The 16,633-nt window shown below is 39.6% G+C and overlaps 2 protein-coding genes across 4 annotated transcripts in view; one reads left to right on the forward strand and one right to left on the reverse strand.

Annotated features, from left to right (window-relative positions):
* The first annotated feature begins 1,532 nt into the window (after positions 1 to 1,532).
* On the forward strand, positions 1,533 to 8,819 carry zgc:171929 (uncharacterized protein LOC100124596 homolog). The gene is made up of 4 exons (XM_060908342.1): positions 1,533 to 1,632; positions 2,441 to 2,664; positions 8,031 to 8,211; positions 8,299 to 8,819. Exons 1-4 carry the CDS (start codon positions 1,533 to 1,535, stop codon positions 8,607 to 8,609), a joined length of 816 nt encoding a protein of 271 aa, XP_060764325.1. The 3' UTR covers positions 8,610 to 8,819.
* Positions 8,820 to 9,565: 746 nt separating this feature from the next.
* The window catches only part of LOC132873712 (myotonin-protein kinase), a 31,805-nt gene continuing 24,737 nt past the window's right edge, over positions 9,566 to 16,633 (reverse strand). For 2 of the 3 annotated variants that reach the window (XM_060909492.1, XM_060909494.1), the window contains exons 14-15: positions 13,197 to 13,271; positions 9,566 to 10,430 (exon numbers count right to left, since the gene is read on the reverse strand). In XM_060909492.1, coding sequence (XP_060765475.1) covers positions 10,329 to 10,430; positions 13,197 to 13,271 — 177 coding nt within the window. In that variant the 3' untranslated portion in view covers positions 9,566 to 10,328. The remainder of the gene's footprint in view (positions 10,431 to 13,196; positions 13,272 to 16,633) is intronic. The other variant, XM_060909493.1, reaches the window with a different exon arrangement.

Here is a 16,633-nt window from a genome sequence, read left to right on the forward strand (position 1 = left end):
TAGGTGCCTTGCCCAACCTTCAAGCCATGGACTGTGGGGGAAACCGGAGCACCCAGAGGAAACCCACAGAGAGACGGGGAGAACAAGCAAACTCTACACAGAAAGGCCCCGTCGGCCGCTGGGCTCGAACCCAGAATCTTCTTGCTGTGAGGCGACAGTACTAACCACTACACCACTGTGAATAACCCATGAATAAACACAACAGTAAGCCCTGGTTGGTAAAGCTAGTGCTGCTCAAGGAAGAAAATATGCAAATAGTAAGAATTTACTTTTAATATACAGTACAACAAACATTTAAGCATCAAATGGGAAAAAAAGTACAGTTCCATATATTGTATTCATTGCTTTCATTCATGTTATCTCCGTTTTTTTTATCTGAAGAAGTGTCAAAAGTTATGTAAGGTAAACACATTATGTAATATGTGTTTAAAATAATGGTTCAAGCAATGATAAGTCAAAGTATGCACTTTTACTTTACTCATTTTAACTATGTGTAATTATGTGGTCAAGGGATTTCATTGTAATAAGTAATCCTTATAGACTATCGGTTCATGAAAACTCAACTACTTTCAGGCATCGTCTTCTGCTATCCAAGAGGCATAGAGACAGTTTGCATACAGGCTGCACGACAGTGATGCAAGCAGATATATTTGCCAGTCAGAGCTCAGTGTAATGAGCCTAACGCTCACCCCTCTGAGCTCATCTCTATACAGCATATAACCATAGAGTGTAAACATATTCCATGCCCATTCATATTCAAATATGTATACAATTCATAGATCTATGAAACACATGAACATTTTCAAGTTTGGTGGTGCTCCCGGACATGTCATAAATGATTTTTCACTCTTTCTTCTATGCAACAAAAGAAAAAGCCACCTGTAAATTGGGGAGAGAGGTTCATTCAATTCTCTAAACCGGGTAGTTAACAGATAGTAAACAGTAAAAGAGAGATTTGAATGGCCTTTGTCTGGGCCCAGGTGATTCAAACCCAGCAGACAATTATATGGAATGAGAAATAAAAGCCAAATTTTACTAGCAGTCCAAGCTGTGCGTGCTCCTGTTAGGCAGGCCGTGCCCTCCATGCCGGCAGAGCCAGTGGGCTATTTGCATGGAAGGACCAGTTGAATGAAGAGACCAGATTCTCACTACCTGGCATGCAAAATCATCAGGGCAGCAGTTAACACACACACACACACACACACACACACGCACACACGCAAACACGCACACACACCCAGGTGTGTCTGCTGCCGTAGCCTCCCTGCAGAGGTATGGAAATGAGCACTGAGATTTGCGCTTTCTAACCGCTGAATAGGGTGAAGGGGGGGGTTTAGAAGACACACACGCAGGAGGATTACAGTGAAGACTGAGGCACAGATCTTCTATGAACACAGCATATGTATGCAGGTGATAGTAGATGCAGTTCCAGTTAGAGTTCGAGTCAAATTAAAGTTTGAGTTGAGATTGTAAATAAAGTTACGTCAGCAGTTAAATTGGTTCAAAAGAGGCCCAAGGAAAGTACATCAAGGATGCCACGGTCCTTTCTGGTGAGGAGGAAGCACGAAGCAGGTGGTGTATGGACATGGGAAGATGCTCAAAACTCATCCTGGATCAATCACATCAATGCAGGTAATGCAGCAGTTTCTAGAGAACCACAGAGATAATATCCCTAATGGCTTGCAATTAAAAATTCATAAAAGCTAATGAAGGAAATGCATGAGCAGTGTGTCAGCTTTCATGTTTGGTGTCTTTTGCATTTTAAAGGCCTGAATTTGGGTGATCGAGGGCCAGTTTTCATGTGAAGATTATCTTAATTAGCAGAGAATGCTGAAAGCAAAATACTTTTACAGTGTAAAGACATTTTCATCTTGTGATGCTTGTCATCCCACTAAACTCATCGAGAGCTCACGCTGGGATCAGATTACTGATTAGAGATTCAGTTAAAATATAAAATAATTCAAGATTTGAACACTTTTCAACTTTAAAATTAAGCAGTCTATTATTCCTAATTTAAATGAAAATTCAAATTGATGTTCCCACTATTTCCACATTGCATGACCTACATTTTTTTTGCATATTCCATGCGACATGACAGTGTTTCAGAACATTCTTCCATGAGCTACCTTTTTTTTTTTAAAATAAATTGCATTTATGAGCATTACTCAGAAAACACGAAGTATCAGAGAGTGTTCTATGTGCTTGGGTGAGTGTTTTGTCCGTCTTGCTGTTTGTAAAAAATGATTAAACTCATTTTTTAAGATTGGAACATCAATTCATCATTATGAATAGACTGAATACCTGAAATCCTTTCAGACTTCGAGAGATCCTGACTTACATTTCTCACTTGTGTATTAGGATCATTTAATGAATATATGTTGTTTAGAATAAGTTTAATTAGTTAAAATGTCAGGGTTTCTTTCCCCTCATATTATTTCAGCAGGAGCAGTGAAGGCAACTGACGCTGTTGGTCTGCAGTCAGTGCCATCATTAAACAGTGTTCCTTGTGGACCGGTAAACACATCCAGCAGGACTGACCTGGAGTCAGCATACACGTCCAGCAGTAATGAATCAGGAACAATGAGTCCTGAACACTGCCACTCTCAGGAGCCTCCTCAGAGTCTCTTTCAGACAATTCCTCCCTCTGATTCTGCCTCAGCCAAGGTAACTTAGTCCACTTCACTGCAAAACCCTATTTTGCAATATATAACACAGTTACCTTGATTTAATTTATTAGTATGAAATAATTGGTATTGGTAGGTGCATGTACACATGTATAAGTGTAAATAAGAGATAAAGATTAAGTTTCGTGACAAAGACCAAATATTAGTGTGAACATAGTCTGAATGCTGAAAGTGTTAATCTGACTGCTGTGTATAATCTTTGATGTGCATAATGATTTTTCATGGTGATTAGCTAGTCATGTTATACACACACACACACACACACACACACACACACACACACACACACACACACACACACAGTGGTGCTTGAAAGTTTGTGAACCCTTTAGAATTTTCTATATTTCTGCATAAATATGACCTAAAACATCATCAGATTTTCACACAAGTCCTAAAAGTAGATAAAGAGAACCCAGTTAAACAAATGAGACAAAAATATTACACTTGGTCATTTATTTATTGAGGAAAATGATCCAATATTACATATCTGTGAGTGGCAAAAGTATGTCAACCTTTGTTTTCAGTACCTGGTGTGACCCCCTTGTGCAGCAATAACTGCAACTAAATGTTTGCGGTAACTGTTGATCAGTCCTGCACACCGGCTTGGAGGAATTTTAGCCCATTCCTCCGTACAGAACAGCTTCAACTCTGGGATGTTGGTGGGTTTCCTCACATGAACTGCTCGCTTCAGGTCCCTCCACAACATTTCGATTGGATTAAGGTCAGGACTTTGACTTGGCCATTCCAAAACATTAACTTTATTCTTCTTTAACCATTCTTTGGTAGAACGACTTGTGTGCTTAGGGTCGTTGTTTTGCTGCATGACACACCTTCTCTTGAGATTCAGTTCATGGACAGATGTCCTGACATTTTCCTTTAGAATTCGCTGGTATAATTCAGAATTCATTGTTCCATCAATGATGGCAAGCCGTCCTGGTCCAGATGCAGCCAAACAGGCCCAAACCATGATACTACCACCACCATGTTTCACAGATGGGATAAGGTTCTTTTTTGATCTCATCCGTCCACAAAACATTTTTCCAATAGCCTTCTGGCTTGTCCACATGATCTTTAGCAAACTGCAGACGAGCAGCAATGTTCTTTTTTGAAGAGCAGTGGCTTTCTCTTTGCAACCCTGCCATGCACAGCATTGTTGTTCAGCGTTCTCCTGATGGTGGACTCATGAACATTAACATTAGCCAACATGAGAGAGGCCTTTAGGCTACATCCACACGACAACGGCAACGAGATGTTATTTAAAAATATATCGCGTCCAAATGGGCAACGGTCAGTAAAATATCAGGTCCATATGGCAACGCAACGCTTGCTGAAAACGATGCAATACACATGCCACACCTCTAGGGGCGCTGTAAGACGGTCCCTTCGGAGACACCAGAACAATAGAAGAAGTAAGGACGCATGTGCATAAACTATTATGCGCGAGACTTCATATTAGCCACAAAGTCAGGAAAATCTGTTCGTAAAATTACATTATAATGACCAAATACAATGAAAAGTATTTTTCCAGTCTCACCTGTGAAAGGTAATCCCATGTGATCTCGTTTGGACGGCAAACCTGTTGGTACAGTTAAATGCAGCTAATCTTTATTCTCCGCTTTGACCTATCCAATATGGCGGCGAGGATGACGTATGATTCTACGCGGAAGGCGGCGTCTTTAATGGTCCGGAATAAATTGAATGCTACACGTTGATGGATTAATTTGTTGTTTCTCACCTGTGAAAGGTAATCCCATATGATCTCGTTTGGACGGTAAACCTGTTGGTACAGTTAAACGCAGCACATGAATCTTTATTCTCCGCTTTGACCTATCCAATATGGCGGCGAGGATGACGTATGATTCTACTCGGAAGGCGGCGTCTTTAATGGTCCCGAATAAATTGAATGCTACACGTTGATGGATTAATTTGCTCTTCTATGCCCTTTTTGAGGAATGTATTGTAGGACTTAAACCCACATCTGAAGAGGTGAGATCACTCCTTTTTTTCCCCTATTTTTGCTGGCGGGATTGACTCTGCCCTAAGGGCAGAGTCTCTCTCTCTCTCTCTCTCTCTCTCTCTCACTTTGCACCATTACACAATAAATATTCACAGTGAAAATATTTTGTAAGCGCGTTTCATGAACCAAGTTATAGGATTTGTTGACAACTCGCATCGAGTTCGTTACACTTCTACCCGGCGTGAAGCACTCACAGTCATGTGATTGTAACGTCATCGTAAACAAATACGTTCTACTCATCCAGACGACTTCACAACGGCAACGTTGCCAGATCTTTCCACTCTGGAACCCGTTCTCAAAAAGATTGCGTTTTGGGCACCCAAAACGCCGGTGCCGTGTGGATGCCAGGCCTAAACGATAAGCAATTGTATCGGAGTCACCTGAATCCGTTGCCATGTGGACAGGGCCTTAGTCGCTTAGAAGTTACCCTGAGGTCCTTTGTGACCTTGCTGACTATTACACGCCTTGCTCTTGGAGTGATCTTTATTGGTCGACCACTCCTGGGGAGGGTAACAATGGTCTTGAATTTCCTCCATTTGTACACAACCTGTCTGACTGTAGATTGGTGGAGTCCAAACTCTTTAGAGATGGTTTTGTAACCTTTTCCAGCGTGATGAGCATCAACAACGCTTTTTCTGAGGTCCTCAGAAATCTCCTTTGTTTGTGCCATGATACACTTCCACAAACATGTGTTGTGAAGATCAGACTTTATTAGATCCCTGTTTTTTAAATAAAACAGGGTGCCCACTCACACCTGATTGTCATCCCATTGATTGAAAACACCTGACTCTAATTTCACCTTCAAATTAACTGCTAATCCAAGAGGTTCACATACTTTTGCCACTCACAGATTGGATCATTTTCCTCAATAAATAAATGAGCAAGTATAAGTCTCATTTGTTTAACTGGGTTTATGCAGAAATATAGAAAATTCTAAAGGGTTCACAAACTTTCAAGCACCACTGTATGGGGTGGCATGGTGATGTAGTGGTTAGCACTGTTGCCTCACAGCAAGAAGGTCCTGGGTTCGAGCCCAGCGGCCAACGAGGGAGTTTGCATGTTCTCCCCATGTCTGCGTGGGTTTCCTCCGGGTGCTCCGGTTTCCCCCACAGTCCAAAGACATGTAGGTTAGGTTAACTGGTGACTCTAAATTGACCGTAGGTGTGAATGTGAGTGTGAATGGTTGTGTGTCTATGTGTTAGCCCTGTGATGACCTGGTGACTTGTCCAGGGTGTACCCCGCCTTTCGCCCATAGTCAGCTGGGATAGGCTCCAGCTTGCCTGCGACCCTGTAGAAGGATAAAGCGGCTACAGATAATGAGATTATATATATATATATATATATATATATATATATATATATATATATATATATATATATATAATTGTTTTTGTATAAATACGGTACACAAGTGATTATTTGTAAAAAATTTAATCATATTTAAAAAATTATTTCAAACTTCAAAAGCAGCATGCAAATGTAAAAAACGTGTGGCACAGACTTGTGTCACTTATCTATGCCGAGTCACGTAAAATACTTTGTTTTGAAATCAATAAAATAAAACACAATTCCACCTTACCTTTGAATAGTTTTCAACCGAACTTTGTAGCATCTTTAGTGCTTTTAGGAACAGCATTTTCTTTCATAATTTGTAATTCTCATCTCATCTCATTATCTCTAGCCGCTTTATCCTGTTCTACAGGAGATATATATATATATATATATATATATATATATATATATATATCCATCCATCCATCATCTGTAGCCACTTATCCTGTGCAGGGTCACAGGCAAGCTGGAGCCTATCCCAGCTGACTATGGGCGAAAGGCGGGGTACACCCTGGACAAGTCGCCAGGTCATCACAGGGCTGACACATAGACAGAGACAACCATTCACACTCACATTCACACCTACGGTCAATTTAGACTCACCAATTAACCTAACCTGCATGTCTTTGGACTGTGGGAGAAACCAGAGCACCCGGAGGAAACCCACGCGGACACGGGGAGAACATGCAAACTCCACACAGAAAGGCCCTCACCGGCCACGGGGCTCGAACCCGGACCTTCTTGCTGTGAGGCGACATCGCTAACCACTACACCACCGTCCCGCCCCCTAATTTGTAATTCTTATTTTTATATATACACACAACGTTGTATATATATATATATATATATATATATATATATATATATATATATATATTCCTCCTTATGCGGATAAGCGGTAGAAGATGGATGGATGGATATATACAGTATATATGTTTATATGTATGTATGTATGTATATATGTATATACAGTATATATGTATGTATATGTGTGTGTGTGTGTGTGTGTGTGTAGTAGTAGTAGTAGTCGTACTCGTCAAAAGTTTGGATACATTCAGTTCAATGGTTTCTCTTTATTTTTTTTATTAATTAAAAGACGCTTCATGTCTTAAACGATGGATGTCGTTTCTCTTTAATTAGCTGTTTGGTTGACATAATATGGATTAGTACAGTTGTGGAATAGAGCTATTTACTGTATGTTTATTATTTACTGTTTGATTTCAAATGCATTAAGAAGGCAAGAAATTTCACTAATTAAATGTTGTCGAGGCACCTGTTAACTGAAAAGCATTCCAGGTGACTACCTCATGAACCTGGTTAAGATAATGCCAATAGTGTATAAAGCGTCCTCAAGGTAAACGCTGGCTACTGTGAAGAATCTAAAATATGAAACTTTTTTTAACACTTTTTTTGTTTACCACATAATTCCATCTATGTTACATGTGTTATTTCACAGTTTTTATGTCTTCAGTATTGTTTTACAATGCAGAAAACAGTCAAAATACAGAAAAACCTATGAATGAGTAGGGGTGTCCAAACTTTTGACTGGTGATTTTTTTTTTAGTAAAAAATTAAAAAATAGCTCTTTATGATCCATATAGGACATTCAGGCAAGACACTCGAGGTGAATATGGAAATTTGTAAAACAATAGATATCACAATCAATCTTTGCAAGCTCATTTCTGAAATATCTAAATGTATTTATTTATTTTAGGGGGTTTTTTGGAGTGGAAGTTTTTCACTCATTTACATTTATGATATATGACAGGACGTTGTGTCAAGTGGGAGGAGCTTACTCCTTCTACAAGCTGCTAAGTAGACAAAATACTGAAATAAATATTTTTCTGCTGAGTTTTATTATTACAGTTTATGAAACAATATTAAGAGATGTTATCTGTACAATTTATCAAAAAAGATATCTGAAAAATGTTTGACTGAAACTGTCATATCTTTCCTTAAGGTTAAACATCTTTCCTGCTGTCTTGTTCCCCTGTCAGGTTCCTGCCGCCAGTTCTGGAGACTTCCAGTGTCCTGTTTGCCATAAAATTTTCCCACTCCAGCGTATGCTGACACGCCACCTGAAGTGCCATAGCCTTATCAAGAGGCACCCGTGCAGGTACTGTGGCAAAGGCTTCAACGACACCTTTGACCTGAAGAGGCACATGCGCACACACACAGGTGACGACACTCTACACACATACCTCTTGCAGAGATCTGTTCCTGCTAGAAGTCCTCCGTTTCTCACCCACACACCGCTGTGTGCAGGTATCCGGCCATACAGGTGTGAGCTGTGTGAGAAGGCTTTCACGCAGCGCTGCTCACTGGAGTCTCATCTGCGTAAGATCCATGGCGTGAGGCAGCAGTACGCGTACCGACAGCGACGCTCCAAGATCTTCGTGTGCGAGGACTGCGGCTTCACTTCCAGCCGGCCCGACGAGTACTTCATGCACGTGCGTCAGAGGCATCCGGAAAGTCCAGCATTGCGCAGATACTACCGTAAGCACATGCAGGAGACGCCCACTCAGCCACGCATCTCGCCCTTCATGCTCTACCCAACCACAGCGTTTTACATGTGAAACCCTGCGCACTGTCTCTCTGACCCTCTGCTGTTACAGCTTGTATGGCAACATGAGTAGATAGTTTTCGGTAGGCCCATTAGCATCATGTTATACAAATACACATTATGTACAAAAGTTTGTGGACACTTGTCCATCACACCCACAAAGGCTTTTTGAACATCCCATTCCAGATTTAGTCCTTCTTTGCCATTATAATAACTTACACTCTTCTGGGAAGGCTCTACACTAGATTTTGGAGCATGGACGTAAGGATTAGTGCTCATTCAGCCGCAAGAGCATTAGTGAGGTCAGGCATGCAGTCAGCAGTCCAGTTCATCCTGAGGATGTTCAGTGGGGATGAGGTCAAGGCTCTGTGCAGGACATTCGAGTTCTTCTACACCAACCTTGGCAAATGATGTCTTTATGGAGCTCACTTTATGCACAGGAGCATTGTCATGCTGGAACAGGTTCAAGTATCTTAGTTCCAATCAAGGGAAATTGTAACATTACAAGCATACAAAGATGTGTGCGTTTAACTTTGGGGCAACAGTTTGGGGAAGAACCCCATGTGGGTGTGATGATCAGTCGTCCACAAACATTTGGCCATGTAGTGTAGGCCCAAGCGAAGGTGGACATTGTATAGAATATTTTATTTGGGTAAAGTCTGCTATTTTATATCTTGTAATAGATCTTGTAAGTGCTTTTTGAGCTTTAAAACATTTCATTCAAAAACTTTTAATATGTCATGTTCATTATGCCTGTACAGTTAATATAATCTTTACCTTGGTTAATATTTTTATGTGTTACAGTAAAAAATCATTCTTGAGAAGTTTTGGGATGTAAGATCCAATATTCTACAACAAAAAATCTCAAAATATTATTCTGATAATTCATCTAAACTGTGCTACCCCAAAACAGTGCATTACAACCATGCAATTAACAAAGTGAATGTGAAATTAAATTATCTTGGATGCACACAGTTTTTATTTCTTGATTTAAAAAAAAAAAAACTTTGTTATTCATTAATAACACCTTAAAGATACGATACTGTCTTTGCCACACCATAAACAGCAATTGTTCACACAGGTATTTTCTAGAAAATAAAATTTAGTAGTCCTGTAATAAATAGGTAATACTTCGCTAACATTTATAGCTTTTAAATGTGCAATAGATTTACTACTTTCTTTGTACAAAAGGTAATAAAATCTTTTCAGTGCATTTTACCAGCACATCTGGAATTGGATGGTCTTTCACTATGTCCTCTCCTCTTGTTCTTTTGTCTGTACCTAAGCTAATGTGAGTGTGTTAGTGTTCGTGTCTGACACACACAAACACTTTGATATATCAGATGGGATTTGTTTAAATGACATTACAAAAGCTTAAGTGTGTATAAAAAGGAGTATCATACAAACTGAAAGACCATAAACGCATTTTTCATTAAGTGCAATCAAGTGTCATCCTGCAGGAAACCGAAATCAATGAAAATAAATGAGGCCTGTAAAGTAAACATTAACAAATTAAGCTCGCTATTTGGTACAGAATGAACCTCAGTTACACACACAGTACTCCTGAATGGTGTTAATGACAGGGTGGATCTCAGCAGTGCGGCTTAGAGGAAGGTGTGAAGAGTTTTAGAGGCTGGACTATACAAGCTGTCTGAGACAATCTGACCAGCTGTCAGACAATCACGCTGGACCCACACAGAGAACCCGACATCAGCTCTTCACACAGCAGCATTCAGGAGAACTTGGATCTGCAGTAGCGCTCCCACATCTGGAGTTCTCTGCTTTCTGCACACACCAGCAGGTACGACTCAGTCTTCACCCGTGGCCAGCGCACCTGAGTCAGAGAGAGGCATCAAGATGCTTGTCAGTGGTTTTCTCTTTTAAAGATGAACACTTCAAGATTCAAGATTCTAGCCAATATAATCAATCAATATAATATTTCACTTTTGGTGTCCACGTCAGTCTTAAAATAGGTTATTTTGAATTTTTTTTGTAGAACGAAGCACAACAGCACCACAAATGGTCATAAGAAAAATACACAGAACGGATAAAGAAGTGAGGCTGGGACAGATTTCCTTTCAGCCCAGATTGTAGATTCATGCAGCCTATCAGTGACAGTCGTGTCAGGTGATCATACAGGGCCAAAACTATATTGCCAAGAATGTCACTGATACATATTATCTGTGGGTTCTTGTACATTTATTTATTTTCACTAATGTTGGTGGTCCAGCAGCATGATAATTACATCTTATGCATGCTGTGTCTGCCACGCACGCCCCTTCCCTATGCCAGTGTGTAGTACAGTAGGTTGTCCACACATCTTTCTTATTATGCAATCAATGAGACCTTGTGATATAATACATTGCTCCACCCAAAGTTTCTCTGTTTAAGATACTGATTGATATTAGCTTTAAGCTCTCAAATCTAATATTATGACTAGTACTAGAGGACCTGGGTTAGATATGTATGCACATAATTTAGGAGACGATAATTCAACTGTTATAGGATGATTTGAACCCAAGGAACAACTTGGGATGTGTGCCAAAATCGCTATCCAGGGTGAACAGGCCAAAAATTACCAATCCAAGATGGTTGCCGGTAGCCATATTGAAAATATCAATTTTTGAACCACTCACCACAGAAGTATGTGCAATACCTCATTTTATGGGGTTTTGGGTATGGGGAATCCATTAGTGACATCATTTTCATGATTGAAGGAAAAGGGAACAAACTAAAGTCAAGGGCAAGGTAAAAATAAATAAATAAATAAATAAACCCACCAAAAACTGGCCAAAATTGCAGTTTCACAGAAAACATGAGAAAAATAGAATAACCCTACCTCAAACATGAAATTGGGAGACCTATACACATAATTTAGGAGAGTATAAGAAAGCAAGCATTTGATTAACATAAAGAAATTGTATTTTCAATCATACTATTACGGTATGATCAATGGAATAACTTAAAGTGAAAAATACAAAACAAAAAACTTATTACTTTAGTAGGCAGCAATATCTTGAGAGCCTAAATGTTTAACAGCCAACAATACAACTTTTAACATCACATTATTACTGTTTATGTGTCACATAAACCAGGGTCAGGAACATGAATAGTAACACAATAATAATACCATAATACCAGCGGCCATCTTGGATTGGTAATTTTCATGCTGTTCGCCCCGTATAGCGATTTTGGCACACATCCCAAGTTATTCCTTGGGGTCAAATTAGCCTATAACAGTTGAGTTATCCTCTCCTAAATTATGGGCATACATGTCTAAGCCCAGAGGTGGACAGTGACAAAGTACATTTACCTGAGTACTGTACTTAAGTACACTTTGAGTATCTGTACTTTACTTGAGTATTTTTTTTGGAAACTTATGATTTTAACTTCACTACATTTGAAAGACAAATCTCGTACTTTTCACTCCACTACATTTCTATCAAGGTCCTTGTTACTCGTTGCTATGAAGCAGCTTTGAAAGTGGATGTTTTTTTCTTTTCTTTTCTAAAACATGATTGGTTTTTTTCCCCAGATGACACTGAGACAGTCTATCAGTAATCACTAGGGTCACATCACGTCCATAGACTGTATAAAATCAAGTTCAATGATTTCTCAGCAGCATTATTTAACACGATCAGCTGATGGCAGAATGGAAGGAAGCAGTTCTTTTGGGAAACGCACGCACCCATGGCCATACCTAGAACTCATGTTTCAGTTTTCTGAAAGCATTAAAGATTCATTTCATTTTAAATGTTTGCTTTGTTTGCTTAAAATGGAGCACTCCACAGCCTACAAAAACTCGCCGTCCAACCTGTGGAAGCATATTGAGGTCTGTAAACGTTTTATTCCAAGAGAAAGCTTGCAATGAAGTTGTCTGTGCTTTTAGAGTGAGCGATAATGTTGCAATAGCTATACAGTCTGGTTAGTCAAATGACTTTCTATGGATTTGCCCGCCAAGTTGCCATCGCCTTGTCCACGGCTAACGTTTACACATAGCTAGTTAACTTGGACACTGTTAGTTAGCATGCAAACATGGAGTTATGCTAACATGAATAACAGTAACTTATCTGAAGTCCTTTCAGAAATATGATTTAGCATAATCTTGCCAAATAAACAGAATGTAGAAATCTTTCTTTTCTAGTAGCGTTAGCTACCCAATATGATTTCGAGTTTGAAAAGCATTTGCTAGCATGTCAGGTGGAGTTTCACTGACTAGCTAGCTTAACATTAAACCACCATGATGGCACAGCATGCGTTCATTTTGTGAATTCACATTTCTGTTTTTGGTAACGCCATCAGGGTTTGTAAGCGTTGGTGCAATAATACAACGATGCATTGACAGAAAATGTACTTTTAATACTTAAGTATTTTTAAAAGCAAGTACTTCAGTACTTTAACTTGAGTAAAAATTTGACTGGACAACTTTCACTTGTATCGGAGTAACATTTGACCAGTGGGATCTGTACTTTGACTTAAGTAATGAAGTTGGGTACTTTGTCCACCTCTGTCTAAGCCAGGTCCTAGACTATAGCTATCAGTGGTCAGTGTGTGAAGGAAAACTTTAGATGTTCTGGAAGATGTTACTACACTCACTTACCCTGTGGAAGAGCAGCAGGTGGCGCAGAAGAGGCCTCACTAGTGGGTAATGGCAGGCAGGGGGCACTGCTGAGTTCTGCAAACATCAGGTCACCAGTTCAGGCATGAGAAGTAGACGAGTACGGTATTGCGAAGCAAAATTGGGTAACAGAGAGGTAATGGCTTCAGGGTTAGTCCTTGCTTTGTTCTCTTTTTCAAAGTCTTTTATAATGAATTCACAGATTAAAAGTATCACTGATTTTGTAATTAAAATAATTTCTTTAATATAAAAAAAGAAACTATTAAAAATGTCCTAGCAACATCTTTATATTCTTCCCCTCATAAAAATATCAGTATCTATGAAGATGCATCCGTATGTATTGGAAACACCCTGTGTCCTCATCCACTGTGCTTGTTTGTCTATGCTGTTACCTATAGTGTACAAACCAGTGATTGCCAAAGTGTGGCCAAGGCAGTGATAGTGACGCATAGACGGGGGGTTTGACGGTGATTTTGAAATTTAGTTACAGCAATGAGAATCACAACCCACCATTATCAAAAAGTTATTATATTTAGACTATTATTAAGCTTTCGTAGTTGTTAGCCCTTTTTGATTGGTCACTTGAATAAAATGGGTTTATTCCAAAACTCATAAGTCAAAAACAAGTAGGCCTATAATGTCAACTTGGACATAATGGCTTCTGTTAGTGGAAAGTTCAGGAATATAACATTCTATGGTTCTAATAAACTGAAAAAGAAGATTGTATATGATTTTAAAAATGTTCACATAAATCTGTACTGAGGAAGTCTGTGGATTGTATTTTAAAGGAGTGTTAAAAGGGTCTTTGGCTGAAGAATATTTGAGAATCCCTGCACTGCACTATAGGTTGTATTCAGTCATGTGACTTTTGCTTGCGAGTTTACTTCCAGTGAATGAAGTGGTGGTCAGATAAACCAATTTGGCTGCCGTTTTTCAAAGAGCTAGTGAAACCGTTTCCGACTATTTTTGCAGTTTAGAGGCCAGTGCATGGTCAAGATACCTTCAGAAAGTTGCTCTTTGCAATGGGATAGGTCCTTGCACGTTATCAAAGAAGGATTTTTCCTACGAGTTGGAAAATTATCCCTTCGTTGGAGTTCCTCAACATGTCAAACTACCTGGTGCTGCAGACATCGTTCTACACGGACAAACTGGAGGAGCATGGAGGTGTACTATTTTTTATATGTGGCTGGGTTAAAGATCTGGGGAACAAGACACTACAAGATAAATCCTGTATTGGTTTTGCCTGGGTAAGTCGGCATTTTTGGGCTTTTTGTATGCATCTTTGCGATGCTTGCTAGGATGCTACAAGTTTTAGTATCGGATGTAAACAAATCACATCCGCTCAATTCTCAATCCTCCCTGCTCTTCTCTTCCAGGTAAACCATTCACAAAGATGCACAGAAACCCCTTTAAAGACCTGGGTATTGGTGAAACAGGACAGAGAGGTTATCATGGCTCACTGTAACTGCATGGCCGGAGAAGCAGTTCCATGCTGTTAACTCATGAGCTCTGCTTTTGTGTTTATGTGGATCGTCTCGTTTAACTTATCTATCTAGTTCAGTGTAGGAGCCCAATCTACATCATCATCCTTGTAAAGATCGCTAGGACATCCTGATAAATAAAGTGAAAACATACGTGTTAGTTTACAATATGGTGACCATGGTCAAACAGTAAACAAAAACACATCTGAGGACTTAAGCATCTCCTGAACTTCCAAACATCACAAAATGGTGAGAAAAGTGATTTGCGAATCAAAACGAAATAAATCAGAGGAATTTACAAACCTTTCACAAAGTGATCACTGCAAACTCAAGCGTTCTTCCATCTCAGAGAAAGGTTCAAGAGCCACCTTCTTGTCTTTTGGTAAAATCCTTTGCTCGTTCACCCTTTATCACTTCACGGGGAACCCGGAAGAAACTTTTATCAGTTTCACGGTTTGATCAATTTGAACAGCGCAAAACAACGCAACCGTAGGGCATTTTAACGACTAGCAAGGCACCCCAGTGATAGTAACGCTTTGTGAACAGTGAGCTTAGCTGACCACCACTTCATGTCTTGCATATCTAATGAGGCGGATATGAAGTTGGATGCAACCCACCTATTACAGAAAGGCACAAGAGACAAAAACCTGGAACGTTAGAATATCAAAATTGGGAACTCAATGAATTTTGGATTAGTAAACTCAGTTGTCGATTTGTGTTTATTGTTTACATTGCTCACTGCTGCTCTACAACTGTGCTATATGTACTGTATAATTAGCACAGAAGTAGCCAGCTAATTACCTGCTATTAAATTAGCTTGCTTTTGTTGCAAGAAACTAGCATCAAAGTCTTGATTGGCGTTGTCATTTTCTCAGTCATTTATTTATTATTAGCCAAACAACTTTGATTCTGTTCATCAAAAAGTTAGCTAGCTGACTACCTTAGCACACAAGTTCTGTGACTGAAAGTTAGCCGCTAATAATTGGCATTTTGGCCATGACATCCTATTTAATTTATTTCATGACACCACAGACTGAGTTACAGTGGTGCTTGAAAGTTTGTGAACCCTTTAGAATTTTCTATATTTCTGCATAAATATGACCTAAAACATCATCGGATTTTCACACAAGTCCTAAAGGTAGATAAAGAGAACCCAGTTAAACAAATGAGACAAAAATATTATACTTGGTCATTTATTTATTGAGGAAAATGATCCAATATTACATATCTGTGAGTGGCAAAAGTATGTGAACCTCTAGGATGAGCAGTTAATTTGAAGGTGAAATTAGAGTCAGGTGTTTTCAGTCAATGGGATGACAATCAGGTGTGAGTGAGCACCCTGTTTTATTTAAAGAACAAGGATCTATCAAAGTCTGATCTTCACAACACATGTTTGTGGAAGTGTATCATGGCACGAACAAAGGAGATTTCTGAGGACCTCAGAAAAAGTGTTACTGATGCTCATCAGGCTGGAAAACATTACAAAGCCATCTTTAAAGAGCTTGGACTCCACCAATCCACAGACAGACAGACTGTGTACAAATGGAGGAAACTCAAGACCATTGTTACCCTCCCCAGGAGTGGGCGACCAACAAAGATCACTCCAAGAGCAAGGCGTGTAATAGTCGGCGAGGTCACAAAGGACCCCAGGGTAACTTCTAAGCAACTGAAGGCCTCTCTCACATTGGCTAATGTTAATGTTCATGAGTCCACCATCAGGAAAACACTGAACAACAATGGTGTGCATGGCAGGGCTGCAAGGAGAAAGCCACTGCTCTCCAAAAAGAACATTGCTGCTTGTCTACAGTCTGCTAAAAATCATGTGGACAAGCCAGAAGGCTATTGGACAAATGTTTTGTGGACGGATGAGACCAAAATCAAACTTTTTGGTTTAAATGAGAAGCGTTATGGTTGGAGAAAGGAAAACACTGCATTCCA

Source organism: Neoarius graeffei, chromosome 25 (assembly GCF_027579695.1).
Source record: "Neoarius graeffei isolate fNeoGra1 chromosome 25, fNeoGra1.pri, whole genome shotgun sequence".
Classification (NCBI taxonomy): domain Eukaryota; kingdom Metazoa; phylum Chordata; class Actinopteri; order Siluriformes; family Ariidae; genus Neoarius; species Neoarius graeffei.

What these genes read in the sequence shown, in the direction of transcription:
- zgc:171929 (XM_060908342.1), top strand. Translation starts at nt 1,533, where the DNA reads ATGCCACGGTCCTTTCTGGTGAGGAGGAAGCACGAAGCAGGTGGTGTA. An exon ending in GATCAATCACATCAATGCAG is followed by an intron (nt 1,633 to 2,440) that starts GTAATGCAGCAG and finishes ATATTATTTCAG; the next exon opens with CAGGAGCAGTGAAGGCAACT. An exon ending in CTGATTCTGCCTCAGCCAAG is followed by an intron (nt 2,665 to 8,030) that starts GTAACTTAGTCC and finishes TTCCCCTGTCAG; the next exon opens with GTTCCTGCCGCCAGTTCTGG.